Source organism: Ceratotherium simum, chromosome 7 (genome assembly GCF_057802395.1).
Source record: "Ceratotherium simum simum isolate JZ-2026a chromosome 7, ASM5780239v1, whole genome shotgun sequence".
Classification (NCBI taxonomy): Eukaryota; Metazoa; Chordata; class Mammalia; order Perissodactyla; family Rhinocerotidae; genus Ceratotherium; species Ceratotherium simum.
Window position 1 is genome coordinate 33,588,698 of NC_141906.1, and position 21,812 is coordinate 33,610,509.

At 39.2% G+C, this 21,812-nt stretch overlaps 1 protein-coding gene across 5 annotated transcripts in view; it reads right to left on the minus strand.

Annotated features, from left to right (window-relative positions):
- Positions 1–21,812, minus strand: part of PAK1 (p21 (RAC1) activated kinase 1) — a 134,443-nt gene that overhangs the window by 15,527 nt on the left and 97,104 nt on the right. For all 5 annotated transcript variants that reach the window (XM_087433492.1, XM_087433491.1, XM_014790355.2 and 2 more), the window contains 5 exons: positions 15,406–15,522; positions 12,384–12,558; positions 10,204–10,267; positions 7,312–7,360; positions 2,047–2,159 (listed from right to left, as the gene is read on the minus strand). In XM_087433492.1, the coding sequence (XP_087289618.1) occupies positions 2,047–2,159; positions 7,312–7,360; positions 10,204–10,267; positions 12,384–12,558; positions 15,406–15,522 (518 nt within the window). The remainder of the gene's footprint in view (positions 1–2,046; positions 2,160–7,311; positions 7,361–10,203; positions 10,268–12,383; positions 12,559–15,405; positions 15,523–21,812) is intronic.

A 21,812-nucleotide genomic window follows, 5' to 3' on the forward strand; every position in this document is an offset into this window, starting at 1 on the left:
AGAGCCAAAGCCTCTTCTGGTAAGCCAAGGGCTGCCATTTAGTACTGTATCCTTAGAGACATTATGGGGCTGACGTGAGTTAGAACTGATAGTTTCATTCAGGGATTGGATCACTCAGCCCTGTTATGTGATAAATAAAAAGGTCACTTAGCCTGTCTGGTCAGCTTCCTCAGCTATAGAATAAGACAATAAAAACAAGGATAGCCCAGAGCCCCACAGACTGTCCTGCTAGCTTTAGACAAAGAAGCTAGATTAGAATGGCTTGAGCTGTGTAGTATGTCATCTTATCTTCATCCTGATATTGGGACTACTGCTAGGCAGATGGGGAGACTGTTGCAAAAAAACAAATGGTCTCAAGCAAAGGGTAAGATTTGAATCCTATTCTCTTGACTATGAATCAATCTAGTACTCTTTCCATAAGATTCTGCATTCTTTATAATTGAACATCTTGTAGTTTTTTAATGTCTATGAAGAAAAAATATGACAGATTAAGTCTTTCTTCAACAATCTCTTTTGAGAGAGAAGACTAGGGGGATTTGGACCAAAAGAGAATTCAGGACTGGATAAAAAACCCTCCACTGGCATGAGCCTACTCCCTCCCTGACAAAGAATGCACATTTATGGCCTCTGATCCAGCACATCAAGAAGACATCTGTCAACTTGGAGTGATTAGGGGAAGAAATATGAGGTCCAAGAGACCACCTCTGGACACTGACAAAGCAGAGCCCCTCTATCTAGGCCCAATATGTCACTGACAATGCAAGACCAGACTCAGGTTGACTCAAACACTTTGTGGCTACACACTGTACCAAGGTACCTTCAAAAATCACATCTCAAGGTTAAGCCTCAGAGCATCACACATTTGGAGAAGAACAAATACGGATGGAGTTCTCCTCTGGGACAACTCACAAAAACCACAGACTCTCAATTGCAATACCTTCACTGAATGCTCAGGTTAATAGGCACCCACTTCTGTCCTTTTCTCCATACCAGCCTGGGAACTATTTGAGGGCAGGGACTGAGCCTTACTTACTTCTGATTCCACAGTAAAAGCCTCTGGAAACACCAGCAAAGGCATGATCAATAAACAAATTTATAAATCTTCTAATCTCATTCCCAGAATACAAATCACTCACTTATCTTGTTTCCGATATGGCAGAAAAAAATATGATATGATGGAAAGGGCATGGATGTTGGTGCTAGGAATATTCAAATCCAAAACCCTCATTTGCTACTTACTGGCTTACTGGTCTTGGACAAGTTATTAACTTCTATGAACCTCAGTTTCTTCATCTGTAAAATATAGATAATAAACCCTATCTCACAATGAGATACTGTTAATGAAAGTGCTTGGTACAAAGTAAAGCATAACACAGATGTTAGCTACAACCACTATTATGTTGAAGAACAGAATTCTGATGGGCTGAAATAATCGAAATAGAATTTAATGAAGATAACTAAAAAGTTCTACATTACCAGTTTAAGCCAAGCTCATGTAAAAAAGAATCAGAGATTTTAATTGACTACAAACTTACTAGGGGTCAACAATGAAAAAGACCTCCTAAAAAATAAAACAATGGATGAAATCATTAAGTTGTGTTGAGTTCAGAACAAAGGAGGAGTCTCACTCTCTCCATACTGGTCAAATCTCAAATGAAACTACTGAGTGTCACATTTTAAGAGAATACAAACAAACCAGAAGTTATTCAGGAGGGTAAGCAAGATAAGAAAAGATTTGGGATGCAGAATGATTTCAAGACCTACATGTTTGACTCAGGCAAATGGGATTAAGGGCTTCCCTGAGGCAGAACAAACAGTACTAGGACCAGCTGTTAGAAGCTACAGGGTAGTAGGGTTCAGCTTAACCCAGAAAGATTGCACAGTAATCAGAGATGTCTAGCAGAACACAGGGTCAGAGTCAGAGAGCTAAGCATCATAGAAGATGCTTAAATGGAGGCAGTTCTGAGTGCTCATGTTGCTTCTCCTCTAACAGCTTCCATCAGTCCCAAAAGCCCCATCTCTCTGACGGAACCTATCACTTCATACCTGTCCAAGTAGTTCACAATATTTGGGTTCTTGTTTTCCCTCATGACCAGGATCTCGTTAATAATCAGCTCTTTCTTCGGCTGCTGCTGAAGGTTCATCTGCTTAATGGCCACCTGAAAGCAGAGTACATTCAATGTGCAACCAGAGTCACTCAACATTTACTAAGCACTAAGTACCAGACTTTAAACACTAAGGAGACAGAGATGAATAAGACAGTCTTAGCCCTTGAGGAATTCACAATTTATTAATATAGACCAGTGGTACTCAATGTGAGGTCCTTGGACCAGCAGCATCAACATCATCTGGGAACTTGTTGGAAATGAAATTTTTCAGGCCCCACCCAGACCTACTGAATCAGAAACCCTGTGTTTTAATGAGTCCTCCAGGAGATTCTGATGTGCATCAAAGTCTGAGGATCAAACTTGCTACTAAATAAAATATTTATATTAGAAAAATACTTTTTAAAAATCACAATATTTTTAAGAGGAGCGCTATAACAAAAGTCCATACAAAGTGCTACAGAAACACAAAATAGGGCAAGACTTCTTTTAAACTGGCAATGTAGAGAGGCTTCATAAAGGGGGAGATGACTTTTCGAACTTGGTTCGGAAAGATAAATCAAAGTTGACCAGGTTAAAAGAGAAACAGGGAATGAGATCCCTAATGTTTATATGTGAAAAAAGATCTTGATAGGCTTTTTGTCTATAGAAGTAAACGAATTTCCACGTAATATAAAGTATACGTTAGTCTCCAATGCACTTTTGCATCCATTTCTTCTGTGTGTCAGGTACTACGTAAGGTATTCTCAAGTTTATTTCATTTAATCCTCAGAGACATCTTATGAGTTAAGTAATACTATTGACTCCTTTTGACAGATAAAGAAACTGTGATTCAGAGAGGATATGTGACTTGCACACAGCTATTCAGTAGCAAAGTCAGGATTAGAACCCTCAAAAGTGACGCCAATTTATCCTGCACACAGACAGATTAATCTTCCCCACAGTACACATTTGATAACACTCTACCCTGCTCAAAAACATAAATGGCTGGGGCTGGCCCAGTGGTGTAGTGGTTAAGTTCGTGCGCTCCACTTCGGCAGCCCAGAATTCACACGTTTGGATCCCAGGTGTGGACCTATGCACCGCTTCTCAAGCCATGCTGTGGCGGCATCCCACGTATAAAGTAGAGGAAGATGGGCATAGATGTTAGGCCAGGGCCAATCTTCCTCAGCAAAAAGAGGAGGATTTACAACAGATGTTAGCTCAGGGCTACTCTTCCTCACCAAAAAAAACCAAAACCAAACCATAAATGGCTCCTGCTTGCCTAGAAATATTCCTCAGCCCAACTTTCAAAGTTCTCATGATCTGACCCCTATCTTACTTCCCACTACATTCCTTCATATACTCCATGATCTGATTTTCTCTACATTTGGAACATTTTGCATCATTTTCACATGTTCAAAAGCTACTTATACTTTGTATCAGGACTCAAGAAACTCCATTCTCCAAATCAGATGGAGTTTTTCCTTCTTTAAGGCCCCATAAGACCATATTTATATCTCTCTTATGGAACCTACCCTATACGGCCTAGTATGATGATTAGTTAGGGTGTGTATCTCTAGAAGCTTGAGAGCTCATTTGAAAGCTCAGAATCCCTGGTGCCAAGCACAGGGCCTGACACACAGTGGGTGCTCAAATAATGTTTGTGGAAATGAAGAGTGAAAGAGAGAATTCAGTGGGTTGATAAGTACTTTGTTTTTAAACCACAAAAAGCATCACCAGTAGGCTACTCTATCCCATAGGAGTAGACTTTAAATTATTTGCTAAACATTTATTCTTAGAGATATTTTCTTTTTCCTGCTTAACAGACAAAAACATGAACAACCAACAGAACAACTAAATTAGTCTTTCCAGAAGCAGCAAGAAGTGTAAAGGATGAATAATTCAAATTTTTATGGAAAATACTCCTGACTCTATTATTTTTTCAAGTATGGACAGTCTTCTGCAGAGATCCAGTTGATCAATAAGAATAGAAATGATTCTTTTAAATATTTTAACCACCTCCATTTCCTACCCCAAGTGAGAAAAAATTGCTTTGGAGTGGTGTCTCCTATCAGGTTAGGCTTCTGGTCTGGGTGCAGCTATCTATAACAGTTGACGATTAGCTTTTTCTAATGTCTGAAGAGCAAAACACTGATCTAAAGACTATTACATTAAGTATAGTAAGCCCTCATAACACATATTAAGATCTGGAGCCAAAGGAGTGCCTTTGTAGTTCCTTAGGCCATCCTGGAAGATGGGACAGTGCTTATGAATCTCACAGAGGTCATTGCTGATGGCAGCAAGGGAGAAGAGAGGCAGGCAGAGGAAAACATAGAGGTGATGGCAGGACACCAAGAGTCCTTTTCAATAGCTACTAACTAACTACGGTTTAGGCTAGATGCCCTTCACCTAATCAGATCTCTCCTATTCAGGCCAACAGATAGCACTCCTATAACAGAAAAAGAACTGAACTTGAACTGAGGACCTAAGCTCTGGGGCTGAGTCTGTCACTTACTGACCCTGACCAATCACAAGCTCTCTGAGATCCGGTCTCTTTATCAATACACTGAGGATAATAATCCCAACCCTCATTCCCCTCCTCACAGGACTGTTTTGAGGACTAAATGACATAGTGTGGCCAATGTGTTACTCATACAAAAGTTATAAATTTAAAGAATACAGTAAGACAACAATGAAAATGCTAATCATAGTAATAACTGCATTTGGTGACGACCTGGCACAGAGCAGCAAGAATGACAACATCAGCAGAAACCAACCACCCTCCCACCATTACTGTTTATCGAATGCCTACTGTGTGCCAGGTGCTATCTTAAGTGCTCTACTTACACTATCTCAGGAAAACCTAACAACAACTCTACCAAGTAAAAATCATTATCTGCATTTTCAGGTAAGGAAATTGAGACTAAGACACAATAAAATTGCCCAAGGTCATAATCAATGCCCACAGGTCTATATGACTCCAAAGCCTCTTCCAGTCTATTCCTTCTAATACACACATTCCCTCTAAAAATGGGTTTGAAAAATAATTGTTGGATCTATAACTGGAAGACTTCCCCGCACTAACATGCTAATCTTCCTACATGTGACAGACAATAACTCTGCTCTTCCCAGCTGGATAACCCCCAATAAGCACTCTCTCACAAAGACCGAAAACACCTTGCCAGCTCCACTAAAGATTTATACTCCCTGGGGCAGGAAATGAGGCCTTCCTGACCACACTGCATTAGCCACCCTAATGGACTTGATTCCATTCATAGTTTTGTAACCACAACGCAGGCACATAGTGAAGTCAAGGTTCTATTTCCTGTGGCCAGCTTCTCACACATGCAGCTTCTAGGCCTTCCAGGAACCGGCCATCACCAGCCAGCCTCCCATCAAGGGCTGTAAGGCCCCAGAGGCTAGAAACATGACAAGGGGCCCTAGTGCCTAACTTGAGCTCTGCCGTGGCATTGTAGCACAGAAAGCACAGGTTTAGGTTTTAGAATCAAAAGATTCTAACCTCGTCTACCCAAATGTTGGTAGCACAACCCTGCAAAACTTATTTAAACTCTTTGAGCCTCAAATTCCTCACCAGTAAAAAGGAAATAATATTACCTATCTCATAGGGTTCTTTTTAGGATTGGTATAACTGCCTCTTTTCTATCTCCACATCTAATTCACCATATTTAAAATTGATACAATGATACCACCCTTCCTTCCTCACTATCATTTTAACACAGGTTCCTGTCAGCACCACAAGACTGACTTACATGTACCCAATGGAAAGTATAGTCTCTTACATTTATGTATGATTTTAATGTCTGAGTGCTTGCATGGGACTGAATCTTTCATATAGTTCTTACCACAAGTTGTGGCATAAAGCAAATATTCAGTAAATGCTTTATGGAGTAAATAAATATGTACAAATGAAAATTAATAAATACATAATTCTTAAAGTTTATTACGTATTTTCACATGCATTGCTTTACTGAATTCTTTCAACACTTTTGTAAGGTATATGTTATCATGCACATTTTATAAATAAATAAAATTAGGCTCAGAGAGGTCAAATGACTTGCCCAAGATTACATAAGTAGCCAAAAGGAAGTCTCTAGGTTGTTGGATTCTCACCTCAAAGAACAATTAATAAATCCTTAACCGTAATGATTTTTTTTAATGTTGACTCACCCTCGATGGAGCCTCAATACTTGGCTTAGACATTTGTACAAGGCTCACAAGAGTGCAGTGAAATATGTGCTGTCCCTATTAACTATGACTTCTCTAGTATACGAGGGGGTTTCAATGGCCAAACGTGTATAAGCAAGTTCTAGTAGCTTCCCTTAGAGGAGCCCAACTCTATTTTCATTGGAATAGGAGGTGCCTCTCTCAACCTCTGAGCCCCAGTATTCTTTGAACTAAGAACTTCCCCAGGCCTCTCCCATCCACAGCCCACCTGACAACATTCCTGCTCTGCAACCAAAGAGTAGAATGCAAGGAAACCTCAAGTACTCTACATTCCCTGCATGGCTTCCTTCTGCTGAAGATAAGATCTTCAGTCAGCAGGCCTTGGCAATAAGGTCAGAGTTCTCCCAGTTTAATGAAATGAGAGGGACGAAGAGGTGCCTCCAAAGGAGGACTTCCATGTCTACTGGAATCCTGGGCACAGAGTAATGGAAGAACCACTAGATTAGGAGCCAAGAGACATGTGTTTAAATCTTTCCTGTACCAGATTTCTCTTCCAAGCACCAAACCTGTATAAATAATTGTCCACTAGGCAGTTCCACAAGAAGGTCTCTCAGGCAGTATCCAAATTCTTCGACCTTTTTTCTTTCTCCTTGACTAACATCACTCACTTGTGAGTCATCCTCACATTCAGTCAATCACCAAATTCTGTCAAATCTACCTAAGTACCTCTCAAATCCATCTACTTCTCCCCATTCATACCATGCTACCACCTTAGTGCACACCACCATCTCTCACCTGGAATTACACAATGACCTCCTGACTGTTCCACTCTTATCTCCTCCAATCTGTTCTCCACACTGTAGCCATAGTGACTTTTTCCAAATCTGCAAGTCTCATCATGTTACTCTTCTGTTTAGTTCTAGTCTGCAATAGTGAGAAACTAGAAATGTCCCCTATTGAGCTAAGAAGGACTAAAAACCCAAGAGAGAAAGAAAAAGAAAAAGAACTGAAGGAGCAACAGTTGATGGTGGATACTCACCTCCTGTCCTGTGGCCACATCCATTGCAGTGTACACAGTGCCCGAAGCACTGAACAACAGGTGGGGGAGAGAGAGAGAGAGAGAAAAAAGGTGTTAAATGAAGTGACATTTGTCAAATGCAACTCTACACATACTCTGGCAATGCAAGTGTTAATAATAACAGCAAAAATAATTCTCCCCACTGCCCCCTCTGCACTCTATTCTCATATTTGAGAGGCGGTATGTGGTAGTAAAGAGAATACAGGTTCTAGTGGCCAACAGGGAAAGAGGGTGGGAGGCAAAGAAATAGTAGGAATAATGCTAGGAAAGTAATAATGTCCATTCTAAATAACAAAAACCTCATTTTATGCCTATAACCATGAACCCTGTATATTTGTAGGTGAGTGATATACAACAATATTTTTAACTATGCATGCCATATGTCAGACATATATGATACAATCTGAAGAAATTTAAAACTCGATGTATTGCAAAAATGCATTCTAGACAAACCCTGAGATTATGCTTCCCAGGGAAGCCAGGTCAATTCAGGGAGAAAAGTCACTTGTAAGTTTGCCTTGCAGCTAGAAATTATGGTCACCAGCTTCCCAACCACCACTCTTTGGTTGGGACCCTAGTTGCATGCCACGAAACTGTGATCATAAGATATTGGCTATCAAACGAGGATTGGATTATTTGCATTGACAGTTATTTCCCCATCGCCTGATCATCCTACCTCTAGCCATCTTCTGTCATAAAGCTGGTATCTATCTTCCTATCCCTATCCTCCCCCATCCTACCAGATGCACCATTCTTTTTTTTTTTTTTTTTGTGAGGAAGATCAGCCCTGAGCTAACATCCATGCCAATCCTCCTCTTTTTGCTGAGGAAGACCAGCTCTGCGCTAACATCTATTGCCAATCCTCCTCCTTTTTCTCCCCAAAGCCCCAGTAGATAGTTGTATGTCACAGTTGCACATCCTTCCAGTTGCTGTACGTAGGACACCGCCTCAGCATGGCCGGAGAAGCGGAGATGCACCATTCTTAAAGGGCAAATATGCCCAGGCCTTGGGGGACTGGACATTGTGGGACTATATCTCCATGATTATAGAGGTCTAGAAAGTTGGTTAGTATTTGATTATTTCTACCTTGAAGAGACATATGATTAGACATATGAATTTTTAGTCAAAAAAAAAATCTTCAGGTCTTAAAGGGAGAAAAGCAAGCAAAAATTATAATCATACCAATTTGTCATATTTGTGTGGTATTTATATTTTTAAAATCATGGAATGTGGAAACATCACCACAGGTGCTTAACAAATATTTCATTCCTCCCTTAGCACTAACAGACTTGTCAAATAAGCAAGGAAAAAACATTTTGCAGACGTTGCCTATTTATGGGCCTCATACATCTGAATCGAAAAAAAAAAATCAGAAATTTTGGAGGTGAAGGCCCTAATCCATAACCCCTTTCTCTTGAATTTACAGACGAAGAAACTGAAGTCCAAAGATGGGACCTGCCTTGCCCACACTTGCCTGTGTACCTTTCTGCTACATTCTTAATATCTCAGTGTAATTATCTAAAGGAAATGCCATCTCATATTACTCTGAGGCAAGCAAAATAATTTCTTCTCAAGGTGTTAACTACCTTATACCAGTTCCGATTCACAAAAGCATGTCTAGTAGGAAAAGCACCGGACCAGGAAAAACTGAGATCCACGCAAGTCCAGGGTTGTCTTGAAGATTAAATTAAACAATAGATGCAAATAGCAGATGTAAGCTGTAGAATGCTGTACAACTACGACATCAGTATATTATGTAACATTTTGTCTCAGAAATTATTGGATGCTTAAGAAAGAAAACTAAAACAGAAAACTTCAATGACTTCATTAGCACCAACGCTTTCATTCAACTAACACTGAAAGCTTTCTACAAGCCCAATCCTTTTTTTTTCAGTTTGTTTTTAATTTTAGCTATTTGGGTAGGTCTGTAGAAATCTCATTGTTTTCCTTTTTAATATAGAGGTATAACGTATCTAAAGTACTTTGCACAAACCTTAAGCACACAATTTGATGATTTTTTACAGATGGACACACCCAGTGTTCACCACCGAGATCATCCCCAAAGGTTTCCTCATACCCCTTCTGAATCAACATCCCCTCCCAGAGGCAACCATCATACTGACTTCTATTAGCAAGTATTTGTTTTGCCTGTTCTTGAACTTCATATACATAGAATCATATAGTATCTGCTCTTTTATGTCTGCCTTATTTTGCTCAAAATAATGGCCAAACACTTTTAAGACTTATTATGGTATATTATAATTCTTTGTTTGACATCTCATTCTGTAGGCATGAGGTCCTTGAGGCAGAGACTGTCTGATTCATAGCTGTATTCACAGTGCCTAGTACACAACAAGAACTCAACTACAATTTGCTGAGTTTAAGACACTGAGGGCAGCATACAAGATGCAGAGAAGGAACCAGAAAGCAAGAGACATGAATTCTGGCATCCACCTAGAAAAACAGGTCCCATTACACTAACAGAAAGGTCTACAGTTTTGAGTCTTCCATCTCATATTAGTGCTACTAGGTCTCAGCACTAGGTAAACAGAGTTATTCTGGAAAAGCAGACCTGTAATTTGGGAAGCAGGTTTTGTGCTAAGAAAATAAATGGTTTTTTCACTCTCACTGCTGCGGTATTTTTAGCAACATGGTCAGCTAATAGCACATCTCTCATATTAAGCATAATTCTGTCAAACCTGAAGTCAGCCACATATAACATCTCCAGATGGGTAAGGAAGGAGGTGGAGAAAGAACAAGGTTTATGAGAGGCAAAACAAAAGCAAAATCCTGTACAAACAGCACACACAATTTTAAGTCATTTCTCTAGGGAAAGAAAATGCCCCTACTAACCCTTGTCCAATCTTCTCAAACCGTGTATACTTCTTCTTAGGATCGCCCACACTCACTATGCTCCCTTTGAAAGAAACAGAGACCATGAATCATTTTTTTCCAGATCAAGATACAAAACAGGCCCCCTTCCCCCAAACTCTGGAGCTGGCAAGGATTAAAAAACTACCTCCAATACCCAAAACCCATACTAGGTCTTTAGCTTCCCCCCATAAGTTCCAACCAAAAGTTTCATCTTCTTACTGCTTTTATTTATAGTAATCTATTCCATTTCTAAATTTCCTAAAAGTTCATTCATTTATAAATTCATTCATCCAATAAATATTTACTCATTTAATATACTCATTTAGTAGGTACCAAGCCCTATGTTGAGTGCTAGGAATAGAGATAGACGAGACACAGTTAAAACAGTCCCTCCTCTCAAGAAGCTCAGTCTCATGAAGGAGACATCCAAGTAAGCATCAAGTTCCATGAAAATATAATTGTTCTGATATGGATGGCAAAGGGGTAGAGAAAGGAGCACAAATACAAACTGGAAAGGCTTCAGAAAGGAGCTGATAGCTGGATTGACTTTTACAGGGTAAGCAGGAGTTAGCTAGAGAGAGAAAGGTGAGAAGGGATTACAGCAGGAAGTACTTCAAGTGCAAAGATAGAGATAAATGAGAGAGTTCACTGGGTTTCACAAACTGTATTCTAGAGATGGTGAAACAGGCCCACCAGAAGGGAAGATACTTCCCCCTCACAGCAAATTGGTGTCACAGCTAAGAATAGGAATTTGGTTTTTAGTCTCCGAGGTCAATATACTTTCCACTAATACCAATTACTAGGGTTTGGTACTTTTTATTTACATTATCTCATTTGTACAAAGAAGACAGGTATTAACATCCCTATTTTAAAGACGAGAAAAAGGAGGCCCAGAGAACAGTAGGAAATTGCCCAAGACCCAAGTCAGTGGCAGGGCTGGGGCTTCAACTCAAGTGTCCTTAACTCCCAGGACAGTCTGCTTTCCATAATTCTATGTTTTAAGTATTATTGTTTAAAAAAAAATCTGGTTCGGGGAAAAAGACTACATATAGGAGTAAATAGATGGGTAGGTAAGTGGCTTTTCTTACTTCATCATTTCATAAGGGCTCTGGGCAAGGGTAACTTTTAAAAGAGTGAAAATTATTTTTAAAGTCAAACAAGAATCATCAAGAAGAAATCAAGAGCTCCTAGGCTACAGAACCAGAAACCTCAGCTTTAGAAAGCAATGCCAGTTTGCAGATTTGGCCAAATTAGTCACATCAAATCTTCTTTAGAAATAGATAGGTACAAGAACAAATCAAAGGCCTTGTCAAATGATTTTTCCAAGCTCACAGACCAACTCGCTCTTTCCTTCTCATATGAATTTTCCTGCAGTTTATTGAAACAGAAATAAGTTACCCCAATATACCCCCCATTTCTGGCTGCTAAAGAAAGTAAAATGAAAGTTTCCATCTGAGAGCAAGAGGCAGCATGCTCTAATTACAGGAGCACAAGTTCTGTTCTAACTCCAAACATGTCACTTTCTGGCTGCGTGATTTTGCGCAGAGTATTTAGCATCCTTGAGCCTCAAATACCTTAACCGCAATATGAAGATTGTAATGTCTTTCTTCATAGGGTTAATATGAGGAATAAATTTAAAAAATTTAGGAAAATACCTAGGTTGTCATTTGGTACACAGTAGAGGCTCAAAAAATGTTAGTTTCCCTTCCCTCTTTTCCTACAACCAAGATGTCAGATCTGTCTTCTCCTAGGTCAATGGCAAACATCAATAATCAATCACAGCACTCTTTCCCACCAGGTATAGACAAGGCCTCAGTCTTTCTCAAAATAACATTCCAGACTATTCACTAGATAAAAGCTATCTGTCTCCATAACCCATGCCTAGGGGTGAGAGATGCCTAGTCCTCGAAGTGAGCTATCCATAACTCTCTCTCATCACATTCCCATCCTAACGTGGTATCCAATCAGGGCTGGTGAGACAAAAGAGGTGGGTACAGGGGCAGGGTGAAGAAAAGCAGTCTGTAGCTAAGATATCAAGCATAGCCAGCCAGCCACATAGACCAAGCCTAGAACCAGGATCTTTATAGCAATGGAATTCCATCTTCGTGCTCAACCAGTCACATACCAGAAGAAAATTCAGAAAGCTACAAAGTGCTTACGTAATTTCTCCAAGATCTCCTCATCAGACATTTTAGGTTTCTTCTTCTGCTTCTCAGTATTCCGGGTCAGAGCATCTGGCGGAGTGGTATTGTTCTCAGTAGGTGAAATGGGAGATGTAGCCACATCCCGAGTTGGAGTAATAGGAAGTGGTTCAATCACAGACCGTGTGTATACCTGCATTGTTGGTGCAAGAATTTGGCAAGGCCAGCCTTTGTTAGCAGAGGGGAAGCTCAGGAGCCTCTCTTAGAGGTATATGTTAGAACATCCACAGAAGAGCAAATCTCAGTAAACTTATCCCTTCTCCTAGGTCAAAATTTATGTTCCTCCTCCTCTGCACCCAGGCCCATCCTTTGTGGGTGGAATGGCCTTCCTTGCTCTCGCTTTAACTATATAACAGGGGTTAGCGAGAATTTGAGCTGAAGCATATTGAATTTGAGAGAATTCAATAGAATTTGAATATTGAAGATATTCAATACAGGTTAAACAACACTGAACAGAAATGACTTAAAAGGAGATTCTATTATTAGATGGGAATCCCCTTTATCTGCAAAATTCTGTTCTGTCCCATGTTGAAATGAATATCCCATATTCCCACAGCATCTTGCACTGCTAATACAACACTTAACATTATCTTCTTTTGAGTTACTCCCTCTTTAAATCCTGAACTTTTGCAGAGAAGGAACTACAATTGTTCGTCTTTAAGAGGCAGTAGAGTGTAGTCATTTAGACCAAAGACTCACGAATCTGACTGCCTAGGCTTAAATCCCAGCTTTTATTCTTACCATTTGTATGACCTTGGACAGGTTACTTAACTTCTCTGTGCTTCAGCCTCCTCATTCATAAAATAGTGATATTAATGATACCTATCTTATGGGGTTGTTGTAGTAATAAATTAATTAATGTGAAATGATCAGAATCATGCCCACCAGATATTAAACTTTCAAATTTTCACTAATATTACTGTATTTTCTATTCATTCATTTATTTAACAAACATTTACTGAGAATCTACTCTTTGCCTCACTGTACAAAATGCTGCCCATATCCTCTATTCTTGTGACGAAAGTCGTGTGAGAAAGTCGTAACTACAAGGCAGAAAGGAATAAATGTCATAAGAAATGAGCAAACTATATACTACTGAGGTTCAGAAGAAGTGATCATAAGTTATACTCCCATTCCCCAGGAGATGTTTATAGGCATTATCAGATTTTTTTCATAAAAATATCACAACTATCTTTTGGCTAGAATATAAGCTCTACAAAGACAGGGAATGTATGTCATTCATCCCTGAGTTCCTATATCTAACCAGCTGCCTAACAAAGAGCAAGCAAGCATTCAGGTAAATGTTTGATGAATGAGTGAATAAATAAATGGGATTCTTCAGCTGGATCTTGAAGATGGACAGGATTTTAATAGGTGGAAATGGGACAGAATTTTCCACAGAGTGGAAACAGCAATAAGTCAAGACTTTCAGATCAGAGACTATAACTTCTTTCCTGACTACTCTAGCATAATGATTTCTTAATTTTCTATTCTTATACCTGTAGACAAACTATATCTGTGGCACCTAAACCTGTAGCCTTGTCCTCCTTTGGTTCTCCAGACATGTCTCCTAGAGGTCACAAACCCTGCCTTTTGCCTCTCTAATATTCTCCTTCTCTGGCTCCCAGCACAGGTTTGCACACACAAAAAGGCCACTGTGCTATGGTGGAAAGTGACCTGGACTTGAGGTCAATTACCTGCTTTCAATCCTGGCTCTTTTGCTTACTAAGAGACTTAGGGCAGATCAATTTACCTCTCCAAATCTCAGCTTCTTCTTCTATAAATTAAGAATTAACAATGCCTTTTTAGAAAGGAATGCTATGAAGATCAAATTTATCAATTCACTCACTCATTCAATATTTACTGCCTTGCTGATACCTGCCAAGAATTATGTTAAGCATTGCAAATATATATATACATGTATTTCCTCTACATTTGAGCAGTTCATGGTTTAGTGGGAAAAAATTTTTTAAATGAACATGCTTGCAAATCAAAAAAGGACATATCAATGTGAGACATCTTGACAACCCTCTAATTTTGAAGCTCATTTTCCTTAACACGACTTTGTAACCTACAAAAAGGGTGATTCCACAGATCTGGTTCCTAAGTTCTCATCCTAAAAGGTCGTCTAATCCCCTTCAATTTCCTCCACAACATCTCCCATAGTCAGTCAACCAACTTCTGCTTGAATACCTTCCTGAGTGCTCTACTCCAGAGACAGCCTTATCTTGTATTATCACAGAGTTTAAGCCCTAGATCGTTCTTCCATTATGAAGCTCTTGTCATAATAAAAAATCCAAACAAAGAAACACTAGTAGAATATCATCTGATGATAGGTCAGTGCTCACTGATGCTAAATCGAGTAAAAGGAATGGACTAGATTGTGGAAAGCGAGGGCAAAGGGATTGTGGCTATTCTGAGATGCAGAAACCTCGAAGGAAGTTAAATAAAAATCACTGCCAACATCCGGTATCAAAATGCACTCCTAATGTCCAGCATATTAATAGCACTAATGTATTTATAAATTCTCTTGGGTCTGTCAGCATCATCAATGATGTTCTAAGAGGCTGAACACTGCACATTTAACAGAGAAGAAAGGATCTGTTGCAGGCTAATTTGTTGCTTCCCAGGAGACTGGAATAATTTATGTTAGTCCTGCACTAAGTAACATTAATTCTGTATATTTTCCTATCCTGTCTGTGGAGAACGGGCTAAGTAAACTAGGGCTGGGTCGGTATAAACACCAATTATCTATGACACTTTGGGACTATCTGCAAACCAAGGATAAATTAATATACGACTTTTTATCTTTAATCATACAGAAAGTACCTTTCAATCAAGGTGGTTCAGTAATTTCACCAGCTCCAAAATCCAAAAGCCCACTACCAGAATATTAAACCTCTAGGCCTCAGCATCAACCCCGCCCTCCCACTCCCAACTCTAATAAATCACAAAGCTGTCCATGTCCCCAAAGACTCACTGATTTCGTGTGCTCTGGGCGTGGAGCAATCACTGGAGGTGGGGTAGCATCATCATCATCATCTTCATCTTCTGAAACTGGTGGCACCGCAGGGGTCTCAGACACCGTCTTCACATTCTGTACAGTGGTGGAAAGCCAGATTCATCAGGTCCAGCTGACATGGAACTTAAGCTACCAGGATCACCAATCCCTCAGAAGAAACCTCATCCTGACACCCCTCCTGAAATCCGCATCAGCCTCCAAGCTCTCCACCTTCGTGTGGCCAGTCTCAGGAACTCAGTCAGCTTCCCTCTCTTCTTTTAGCTACCACTATCCCTTTCAGTCCCTTGGGGGCTTCCTTCTCCCACCAAAAATATTTGTGCAATGGGAAGCCAGCCTACAGCTTCTCTACTTGCCTTCCCCCAGTCCAACCCCTGAAGACAAGTTCATAGTTCCTTCTTATTCTATGAATTTCACTCTCCATAGTGAATAGGTAATAAAGTACAAAATGTAGGGAAGGGATCAAAAGTCTAGAATTTTACAAAGTTTCTTATTGTGATTCCTTACTCCTTTCTGATACAGTAAACGGAAGTCCAGACAGGCTTTTGCCTCCCCTTTTCCTTTCTTTACCAAAACCTACTGCACCCATTATGTCATCAGGTACCCTTGCCTCAACCTGAAGATACAAGACATCAGGAGCCCCTTGACTCAAGATGACAATGAGTTTCTCCCCAGACTGGATGCTATCCATTTCACTAAGCTTTTGCCCTGTCCTGGAATGAACCTTACCAGCACCACTAATTGAATCTGTTATAATCTCAGCAACTTGAGTTTCCCATGCAAACTGTAACAAAGCTGGGCCAAGTGTGGCAGGTTTTAGGGCAGGTCCAGGCAAAAATATCATAGAATTACTGTTTATAACACAGATTCAAGAGACAAAGTAGCTCCAAAACATGAGATTTTTGATGGAAATTAAATGATTACAGTATAGGATCAGAGAGGCCACAGGGATCTTTTAATATATATTGGTATGATTCAATAGTTTCAGACATTTTCAGAGCACTTACTTTGTGCTCAGTGAGATACTGTGATGGATACGGTTAACATAAAGGTACAAAGATGAAAAAGATGGTACATGTCCTGAAGCAGCTCACCATCTGATATAAGAGACAGACAGAGGGTGAGTTCCCTTCCTGCCTGCCATTTGGGGCCTCTGGAGAGAGGACAATTGGGAGTCAGAATGACAAGCGATAAATGGACAAACCTACCTACTGGAATACTAGACCAGAGCTACTGTGTCAGAGACTGGCCTTTACCACATTTGACATACTAAGGTAAGGAAAACTGACAATATCATAGATTCTAACCAGACCGCTGGTGCAGGGCATAACTTAAAGACTGACAGTGCCAGGCATTTATAAGCAACTAGCTTTGGCAACCAGAGGCGATGAATCTGCCCTCTTGGTTTCAAGTTTCATTACTTGAGGAATGTGGAAGAAGAGGAGTTGTATAATTTGAGGGGTGACCTTAAGTCACTTCCAGTTCTAAAATTTAATACAGGTTCTTTCCCCGTCAAAGCACATATTTTGATATTTTTCTGTTCTAATTTCTCTTCCCCACTATTTCACTCAACAAAATTTAACTAGAAACTCAAATTGGGAGTGAAGTTAACTCAGTAGCCTCTTTAGCATCAGATGGCCTTGGGGCTCCCCGATGTATACTATAAACACTAGGTTTGTTTGCTTCCTAAAACTCTGTAGAGAAGTGGATTTCATCACCTTCCTTAGCAACACATCCTGTTTTCCACAGGTGATAGCTTTGGGTGGTAGGATTAACAACTACCAGAATCAAGAGAGATTGGTTTTTGTCCCAGATTTTTACTTCTTATCCCTATGTCCCTGAGCAAGGCTGTTCTGCTATAAGCCACAAGTTTCTCATCTATAAAGTGGAGATAATGATAGTAGCTCTCTCCCTGCCTCAGAGGGCCACTGGGAGGATGAAATGAAGTGATGTGGGTATAAAAACACTTGGTAAATGGTAAGAAGCTAGAAAGAAATAAGGAATCAATTAAATTATCATTATGTCTAATAACCACAAACCTCTGTCTAAAAAAAAGCCAGTGACTTTAAACTCATTCATTCATTCACTGTGTACCAGACTTTGTTCTAGGCTCTGGGCCTATACTGAAGAACAAAATATCTGTCCCTGGTCATATAGCATACATTTTAAAAGAGGATACAGTCAAAATTAATCACCAAAGTGTCAGGTAGTAATAAGATAAACACATGAGAGTAGAGATTGGTTGGGAGTGGGGAAATATTACTTTAGATAGAGTAGTCATAGAAAGGCCTCTATAATAAGAAGTCACATAAGCCGTGGCCTGAATGAATTGAGAGAGCAAGCCATGGAACTCTCTGGGAAAAGAATATTCCTGGCAGATGAAGAAGACCCTCAGATGGGAACTTTGGTGTGTTCCAAAAACCTCTAGGAGGCCTACCTATGTTGCTGAGACGTATCTGTGATTTTAAAACTGCTGAACTTTGGGTAAAAACAGTAGGAATCTCTAGCTTAGACAATTATACCATCAATGAGCTTAAAATTCTAGTAAGGTTTTTAGTACCCCAATCATGAATATGAGCATACCTCCAAAGATTACCAAATATCCAAGGAAGACCTCTAACATAAAAGGGAGAAACCAAAACAAATGTGAAAAAAAGGACACCTGGAAAACACAGACTAGATAGGAAGAAGAAAACATCAAAAGAAAGCCTATGATTCACCTCCTCATAAGCAAAGATACCGACTCTGGAAGTAAGAATAGGTTGCTATAATTTTTAAAAAAATAAAAATAAAAGAGCTTTTGGAAATTAAACTTGAGAACAGAAACGAAAATTTCAATAGACTGACTGAAAGATGAAGTTGAAGAAGTCTCCCAAAAATCAGTCCAGGAAGTCCAAAATCTAAATAACAGGAGTTCCAGAAAGAGAAAACAAAGAAAACAGAAGAGAAAAAATCATCAATTAAATAATTCAAGCATATTTCCTAGAACTGAAGGCTTGAGTTTCCAGGTTGAAAGAGCCCACAAAGCTCCTTGCACAATAAATAGATAAATATAGGGATATAATTAAGAAATTTCAAAGCAATGGTGACAAAGAAGATGCTATAAGCTTCCCAAGAGAAAAAAAAATAGGTCAGATATAAAGAAGTAGGAATAAAATGGCTTTGGACTTCGTCAATGTGAAGCCAGATGACAAAAGTGAAATTTTTCCAAATTCTGATGGAAAATTATTTTCAACCTAGAATTCCATACTTAGCCAAAGTATCAATCAAATGTGAGGGCAGAATAGAGACACCCCATTTTGAGACCTGAAAGATATTAAATATTTACTTTCTCAAAGCTACTGGAGGATGAGCTCCACCAAACTGCAAAAGCAAGCTAAAAATGAGGAAGGCACGGGCCGGCCCTGTAGCATAGTGGTGAAGTTCGCACACTCCACTTCAGCGCCCCGGGATTCATGGGTTTGGATCCTGGGCGCAGACCAACGCACCACTTATCAAGCCATGCTGTGGCAGGCATCCCACATATGAAGTAGAGGAAGATGGGCACAGATGTTAGCCCAGGGCCAATCTTCCTCAGCAAAAGGAGGAGGATTGGCAACAGATGTTAGCTCAGGGCTAATCTTCCTCACAAAAAAAAAAAGAAAAGAAAAGAAAAATGAGGAAGGCATGGCATAGAGAAAATAGGAACGTGAACCCAGAAATGCAAAGGGGGGATTGCCAAGACAATGGTCAAGGGAGATCCCTTCAGAATGACAGCTGTTAATTACAAGTACTTCAGACTTACTTGATTTTTTAATCTAATACTTGGGTAAAAATAATAATTTTTAGGTGAATATTCTTAATTACCATCCCCTGGAGGTAATTATTGTTACCATTTGGTGTTTAGCCTTTCAGCGACGATCTGAGTGTGGTAAACCCAGATCTTTACATGTCTTTATTTTGACCTCATACTTGAATGCTAGTTTGATTAGGTATAGAATTCTTGGATCTACATAATTTTCCTCATAGCTCTGAAAATATTGCTCCTTTGTCCACTATTGCTAATGAAAAACATTAGCTGTATATTCTCTTCAAAAGCTTTGAAGATCTTTCTCTTTATTCTTGGGTCTCTTTTCAATCACCCGACTTAATAATTGGTAAGCCCTTTCATCTGAAGACTCATGCCCTTCCTTAGCTGAGGAATTTTTCTTCTATTATTCCTTTGATTATTTTTTCCACTCTAGTGCTTCGGTTCTGTAATTCTTCTTGAATCTCCTTAATTAACCCCTTGTGTCTCTTATTCTCATATTTTCCATCTGTTTTTATATTTTGTATCATTAATTCACTCATATGTATTTGCTTTTTAATCTTTGTGAATTTATTTCTTTAATCATATTTTTAATTTCTAAGAATTCTTTTATATCCTCTGCTCTAATAGCAGTGTGTTTTTATGGATGCAACATCTATAGAACCTCTCTGAACACATTAGATTTTTTTAAAAAAAATCTCTTTCCTGAATTATCTATTTCCTCTGAGGCCAGTTTTATTTCCTTATCTTAGTTCTTCTCTTTAAGGCTTTGTTTCCCTCAAGTGTTTAGAGATCCTTGGCTAGCTGTTCATATTTATAAGTGAAGGACTAGATTGATTGGTGTATGTAATTAGCAAGAGTTTCTTCTGTAGTTGTGTAAGTCTGTTTCTCCACTCTAAATGGAAGGTCTGAAGCAGTCTGGATGGGAGTTATGGAGATGAGATTACTGGCAAGCATCACTTTAGGGTGTGATGGCATGGAAAAGCATGTAGGGTAGAGATTCTTCTCTTCCCAGTTATCAAAAGTATGAGAAATTTACTCTTGGGATGGAGAAATTTAATGTGTTTTCTTCCATTGCAGAGCTACTCTTCCTTGTTCCCCTTCTTTACATTTGTTGTAGAGATCTGTAGTTAACTCAGGTTCTGCTCTGCTTCTCTCTCAGGCCCCTCTACCCACACCAGGAATTCTCCTCAAGTAGGCAGTTTACTTTCCTTAGAAAATTATCTGGTTTAAGCTTAGAATCAAAGTTCTGCTACTTTTCTGTTCACTGTAAGATGGAGACTGTCTCTGCAGTTTCAAATGCAGAATTTTAATTAATTTACCCTTGAAGATGACCCAGGACTCTTTCCTGCTTCTTATATATATTCTCTCAGCCCATTTTCTCTGGAACTACTCTTATCTTCCTAGGAGTTTTCTCTTCCACATGCTTTAAGCTGTGGTTTCTTCTGCTCTAATTAATCTTCTTTCTTTCTTCCATGAATTCCTGACAATGGTCCATTTATGTCCTGTTTTTGTTTTGGAGCACTGTTTTGAATTTGTTTTTTAACATATCTTTTCTGAAATTAAGAAATTTGGGATAGCAAGAGAGACACATGAATTCATTCCACTACCCTGACGCAATTTCCAGAGGAATCCTTCTAAGATGTTAGTTTAGACTAAAATGCACATCCAATGATATCAATCTCCTATATTAAATATTTCCTTAGTTCCAGCACAAAGTCCAAGTTCTTTGGCCTGACATGATGCGTCCTTAATCTGGCTTTTGTTCATGCTACTTCAGACGAGAAAGCATTGCCCTTTTCTTGGCCTGGTATCATTACTTGTGTTTACCTGACACTATATTTTAAATCCTTGTTTACGTATTCTGATTCCTCACTAAATTATGAGATCAAGAGCAAAGACCTTACCCGCCCTTGACTCCCCAGCACCCAAAGAGCCTACCACATAGTAGGTGTTCATTTTATAAACAAGAATTCAGGCACTAAAATGCCACAGAATCTGAGAGCCAAAGCTCAGACCAATGAGCCACAAATAATAGAATTTTAGAGCAAGAAGGAACCTTAAAGATCATGTTTGTTAAATGAACAAATCGTTAGGACCCAACAACTCTGTGCAAACTTCTCTGTACTACCACGCAGAATAAATCACTCCATCAAATCTGACCTCTACTGTACATTATTTATACCTCTCTTGTAGCCCTTATTCCTCTAGTCTGTCTTTAATTTTTTCCTTAAGGACTAAGATAGTGCATATTTATTTTTGTATCACCAACACCTGGGCACAAAGAAGGTGCTAAGTAAGTATTTATGGTATGAACGAATAAATGAATACTCAGGAGAACTGAATTTTGTACTGGTTTCTACTACTAACTCATTCAAGGATAGGGAGCAAATCACTTAATCTCTCTGAGTCTCAATTTCTTAACTTGTATCATAGAGATAACAATCTCATTCAATAATTTCACAAATCAAGTGGAATAATCTGTATGAAACCAAATGGAAAATAATGACATGCTACCACAATACAAATCATATCCCACATGTAAAACTAGTAAGGAAATATAGAGTACTGAGCCACAGGA